This window comes from Vigna unguiculata, chromosome 1 (assembly GCF_004118075.2).
Source record: "Vigna unguiculata cultivar IT97K-499-35 chromosome 1, ASM411807v1, whole genome shotgun sequence".
Taxonomy (NCBI): Eukaryota; Viridiplantae; Streptophyta; class Magnoliopsida; order Fabales; family Fabaceae; genus Vigna; species Vigna unguiculata.
Window position 1 is genome coordinate 3300752 of NC_040279.1, and position 6000 is coordinate 3306751.

The window sequence follows — 6000 nt, forward strand, 5'->3', positions numbered from 1 at the left end:
TATATGGAGGCATCTTTGTGGCACCGGAGGCTTGGTCATATAAGTGAGAAAGGGCTTAACTGCTTAGCTAAAAAGGATGTGCTTATGGGATTGAGAAATGCAGAATTGGAGAAATGTTCTCATTGCATGGCTGGTAAACAAACCAGAGTATCTTTTAAGAAGCATCCTCCCTCAAGGAAGTCAGAATTGCTTGAATTGGTGCATTCTGACGTTTGTGGCCCATTAAAGGTAAAGTCATTTAGTGGTGCACTTTACTTTGTTACTTTTATTGATGATTGTTCCAGGAAGCTATGGGTCTATGCTCTTCAGCGGAAAGGTCAAGTACTTGAAAAGTTCAAGGAATTTCATGCTATGGTTGAGAGGCAATCAGGTAAGAAGCTGAAATGCATCCGTAGTGATAATGGTGGTGAGTACCGTGGACCTTTTGATGTTTATTGCAGGCAGCATGGTATTAGACACGAGAAGACTCCTCCTAAAACTCCTCAGTTGAATGGTCTAGCGGAGAGGATGAACAGGACCTTGGCTGAAAGGGTTACATGTATGCTTTCAGAAGCAAAGTTGCCTAAGCACTTTTGGGGAGAGGCATTGCTTGCAGCTGTGCATGTTATTAATCTCAGTCCCGCAGTTGCTTTGAATACTGAGGTGCCAGACAAAATTTGGTTTGGTAAGAATGTTAGCTATGATCATTTGCGTGTCTTTGGTTGCAGGGCATTTGTTCATGTTCCTAAGGATGAAAGATCCAAGTTAGATAAAAAGACAAGGCAATGTATCTTTATTGGCTATGGTGAGGATGAATTTGGCTACAGGTTTTATGATCCTGTTGAGAAGAAGCTTGTTAGAAGTCGTGATGTACAATTCATGGAAGACCAGACCATTGAAGACATTGATAAGGTGGAGAAGACCACACCCGAGAAAGATAGTAATCTCACTGATGGTAATCCGATGAGGTTGCCCGCTCACAATTTGGAGAATGTTGAAACGGAAGCTCAAGACAATGAGCAACATGGTGATGTTGATGATCAACAGTTTGGAAGTGGAGTAGAGGTTCCAATTGATGATGCTCAAGAGGAACATGATGATGATGACGATCTTGGTGATATACCTGAATCACCTCAAGTCCAACTCAGGAGGTCTAATAGACAAAAACAACCTTCTACAAGGTATTCCTGTGATGAGTACATAACCTTGACTGACGGTGGAGAACCTGAGTGTTTTGAAGAGGCTTTGGATAGTGAAGAGAAGAAACAGTGGCTGGATGCAATGCAAGATGAGATGAAATCTTTGCATGATAATCACACTTACGACTTGGTGAAATTGCCTAAGGGCAAAAGGGCATTGGAAACTAGGTGGATTTTCAGGGTGAAACAAGATTCAAATTCTACACTTCCAAGGTACAAGGCCAGATTAGTGGTGAAAGGTTTCAGACAGAAAAAGGGTGTTGATTTCAATGAGATTTTCTCACCTGTGGTGAAAATGTCATCCATCAGAACTGTGCTAAGTTTAGCTGCTACTCTTGATTTGGAGGTTGAGCAGATGGATGTGAAGACAGCTTTCCTTCATGGTAATTTGGAGGAAGAGATATACATGAAGCAACCTGATGGTTTTCTTGTTAAAGGCAAGGAAGAATATGTGTGTAGACTAAGGAAGAGTCTATACGGTTTGAAGCAGGCTCCAAGGCAGTGGTATAAGAAGTTTGAGTCTTTTATGTGTGAGCAGGGTTACATGAAGACTACTTCTGATCATTGTGTCTTTGTTAAAAGTTTTTCTAATGATGACTTTATTATCCTGTTATTATATGTTGATGACATGCTTATTGTTGGGAAAGATATTTCCAGAATTGACAGGTTAAAGAAGACACTTGGCGAGTCTTTTGCCATGAAAGACTTGGGAGCTGCTAAAAGGATTCTTGGCATACATATCTCACGTGATAGGAGAGAAAAGAAGATTTATCTATCACAAGAGCAATACATTAGGAAGGTGTTGCAGAGATTCCAGATGGAAAATGCTAAAGCTGTGAGTACTCCTCTTGCTACTCATTTTAAACTGAGTGTTAAACAGAGTCCTTCAAATGAAGTTGAGAAGACCAATATGAGTAGAGTTCCTTATGCATCTGCGGTGGGCAGTTTGATGTATGCGATGGTGTGTACAAGACCAGATATTGCACATGCTGTTGGTACAGTTAGTCGATTTTTGTCAAACCCAGGTAGAGAGCATTGGAATGCTGTGAAATGGATTTTGAGGTATCTTCATGGTACAGTTGATATGAAGCTTTGTTTTGGAGGTGATAAACCTACTTTGATGGGTTACTCAGACTCAGATTTGGCTGGGGATATTGATTCCAGAAAGTCCACTTCGGGCTATTTGATAAAGTTTGCAGGAGGAGCTGTGGCTTGGCAATCAAGACTACAAAGGTGTGTAGCGTTGTCTACTACAGAGGCAGAGTTCATTGCTATTACTGAAGCATGCAAGGAGGTGTTATGGTTGAAGAAATTCTTGCAGGAGCTTGGTTTTAGGCAAGATAACTATTCATTGTTTGTTGATAGCCAAAGTGCTATCCATCTTGGTAAGAATCCAACTTTTCATTCTAGATCCAAACATATTGATGTGAGGTATCATTGGATACGTGATGCTTTGGATGCTAAGTTGTTGGAGTTGGAAAAAGTTCATACAGATGATAATGGTGCTGATATGATGACTAAAGCATTGCCAAGAGGAAAGTTTGAAGTTTGTTGTGAGATCGCCGGTTTGGCGGTTATCTCCACATAGTTGTGAGGGGGAGATTTGTTGGGTATTGGGCTCCCTTCCTATGTGGAGAAAAGGCCCAAAATTTGAGAAGCCCATGTCTCACTTAAACCTAGTGGAGAGGAGGCTATAAAATAAAGAGAGAGGCAGAACAATAGAGTAAGAATACACTGAAAGCCCTAACACATAGAGGGAGAGGTAGAGGGAAAATTCTGTTCACGTTTTTCATAGAGCTGTCGCAGTAAATTCGGCGCTGCGGATTCGTTCACCGTTGGATCGGGCTGAAATTTTTACAGCAGGTTCGGAACTCATTGCTCTTCATTCTGACCGGTCGGATCTTTGATACGAGGTCTGAGTTGGGAGATATTAATTTCGCACTGCAGCAGTGATTTGTAGAGGTTTTCCTCTCTTGTTCTTCTCTATTTGAAAGCTTTGTTGCTTTGTTATTTGGTTGGGTGTTGGCACTAATTTGTGCTATTGATTGAGACTCTTTTGTACTCTTGTTGATCATAGTGAAGCTATTTCTTTGGTCTGGACGACTCGTGGTTTTTACCCTTGATTTGAGGGGTTTTCCACGTTAAAAATCTTGGTGCCTTTATTTGTGCTTTTGGTGATTTATTATTGCTGCTCTTTGATTATTGCTCCTCATAGATTCTTGCAAGTTAGGGGAAATTATATCCGCTGCATTCTCTGGTATATTGTTTGTTATTGTTTTTCCCATCAAAATCATACCGATATTACACCATTTTATCACGGATTTAAAATCGGAGCAATTATTACAAATTTGAGGTTTAAATAGTTATGACAAGCTTGAGGTCATTGGAATGAGATACAAGTCCAATCTACACGTAAGAGATTGACATCACCTCTAATCAAAAGTTGTCAAACAATAAATTTATGAATCTTTATTTTTATATGATACTCAACTTTCTCATTTTTATTAAAGTGAGAGTTATGCTTACACTTAGATTTCCAACGCCTATTTTCTTTGTTGGATGACACAATAATATGACAATGCTGATTTTAATAAAGCATATGGAATCCAATAAACAGCGCAAGATGCATTAAGAGAAGCATTATGAAAAGGGTTTGGTCAATAGAAAAGGAAAAGCTTGTGAGAAGCAACAAGCATGCAAGCCACTACTAGTGTGAGTAAAGCAAAAACCATTATTCTAAAGCAAGGCGTTTGGAAGAAGTCTCCCTTAGTGAAAGAAAAAATGTTTTAAACTAAAATGGCTTGCAAAGTGAATCCTCTTTATGCTATGCTTACAAAGACAACACAAAAAGGGTGTAACCGAAACCTTCACCAAGCATGAAAGGACATGCAAAATATTACACGAGAAGGGATGCATCATGCTTAAAGACTTTGAAGTGCTTCTTGCTTTTCATTTCTTTGAAGGTGTTTAAAAATAGTTTACATAGAAAACAAAACAAAAACTAGGTTTTAGTATTCACTAGCGGCTTGAACCGGAATCAGAGTGAACCGGGTACAAATCTTGAGCAATTTCACCACTGCTTCCACCATCAAGCAGAAGCTTGAAAAATGCGACGGCTTTGCTCTTCCCTTTGGGGCTACCGTGTTCCTGCACGTAGGAGATTCCATCCAAAGCCCCAACCTTGTTCTTAACCTCTCCAACCACTCTCTCACTCCCATATCTCACGAGATTCAACAACGCCGCAACAGCATTCTCCTTTGTCCTCAAACTACAGTTTCCACTTTCGGAACACAGCATCATGGCCAACCTAGAAACCCCCGAAACCTTAAGAAACGCGTCCTCGCTCTCCTCGCACGCCGCAATCTGCGCGATCACCGCCGTCGCATCCTCGATTATGCCAACTTTTCTCTTCCCGTCCTTGTCCTTCGCCACCAGACCGAAGAGCACGGGAACGGCGCCCAGCCGGACCAGTGCGGTTCGGCTCGGCCGGTAGAGTGCAATTCCGAACGATGCTTTCAGAGCATCCTTGATCGTCCTCGTCAGCGAATCGGGATCGCTGATTATACTGATGAGGGCACGGAGAATCTCCGGTTTTGCACCGACGGTGGGGCGGAACTCGGCTACCACGGCGAGGAGGCTGTGGAGGGTGGCGGCGGCGGATTGGACGGCGGATGGGGCGGAGGAGGTGGCGTGGCGGGAGAGGACGTGGGCGAGGGAAGGTAGGAGGGCGGGGCAGGAGAGCAGGGGGCGGCGGTCGGAGATGGAGAGGTTGAGGAGGGTGGCGGCGGCGTCGTCTTGGATGGGGTGGGAGGGGGAGTAGAGCGCGGCGGCGAGGAGGGGGACGGCGCCGGCGGCGGAGATGATGGTGCGGGAGGCGGGGTCCTCGTTGGAGGTGCGGCGGAGGTGGCGGAGGGCGGCGAGACGGGTTTGGTCGGAGGAGGAAGTGAGGGAGGAGACCAGTGTACGGATTGTTAACAATTTCGTGTCCATGGATTGAATGAAGATAATTATGACATAAATTTTAAATTTTTAAGGTTTGAATCCATTTGGATGTGAGAATTGAATTGCAAATTGCAAATATTTTTTGTGGGGGTTCAGTTTAAAGAGTTGAAGCAATGGAATGTGATTGGTTGGGTGGTGTAGAGTGAAAGGAAAAGGTAAAGAAAAAAAGAAAGTGAAGTGCTTGTGAAGCTGTCACTGAATGTTGCTAACTCTAGTTTGACTTTTTTCCAAACCTTTGATTGAGTCATATGCTTAAAATTTTGCTATAACAATTCATCATAAGATACGTTAATTTCCTATGTAGTTGTATCAAATTCACTTGATAAAAACCGAAACATTTTAAATCTATATTCATAAAAAGTAATAGAGCTAAAAAGAACTTAACCAAATAAACTCAAACCTTTCTAATAAATAAAGCCTGAATTTTTATATTTAAATTATTTAACATGTTGAAACTATATATATATATATATATATATATATATATATATATATATATAATACGATCTAGTTTATTTGATTTAATAATATGAGTAAATTAGTGTAAAGTCTCTTGCATCTAAATCCATATAAATAAATAAATAAATATGTTTTTTAAAACAGTTAATTTAGCTAGCTAGGTTTTACTGGTTCTGATTACCTTTTTGTACTCCTCCATACATGGTTGGTTGACCTTTTCAATCTCAGGATTCGCATTAAAAATAAAAAATAAAAATTAACAGTGCTTCTTGCTTTTTTTTCTTCCATGGAACTTGGCAAGAATAATGATTACTTTTGTGTGAAAAAGTTACATTAGAGGGAATGAATGTTTTGACTCTTA

At 41.0% G+C, this 6000-nt stretch overlaps 1 protein-coding gene across 1 annotated transcript; it reads right to left on the bottom strand.

Annotated features, from left to right (window-relative positions):
* Nucleotides 1–4099: 4099 nt before the first annotated feature.
* On the bottom strand, nucleotides 4100–5474 carry LOC114176946 (U-box domain-containing protein 1-like). Its single transcript, XM_028062154.1, has one exon. The coding sequence runs from the start codon at nucleotides 5166–5168 to the stop codon at nucleotides 4197–4199; it is 972 nt and encodes a 323-aa protein (XP_027917955.1). The 5' UTR covers nucleotides 5169–5474; the 3' UTR covers nucleotides 4100–4196.
* Nucleotides 5475–6000: the final 526 nt, after the last annotated feature.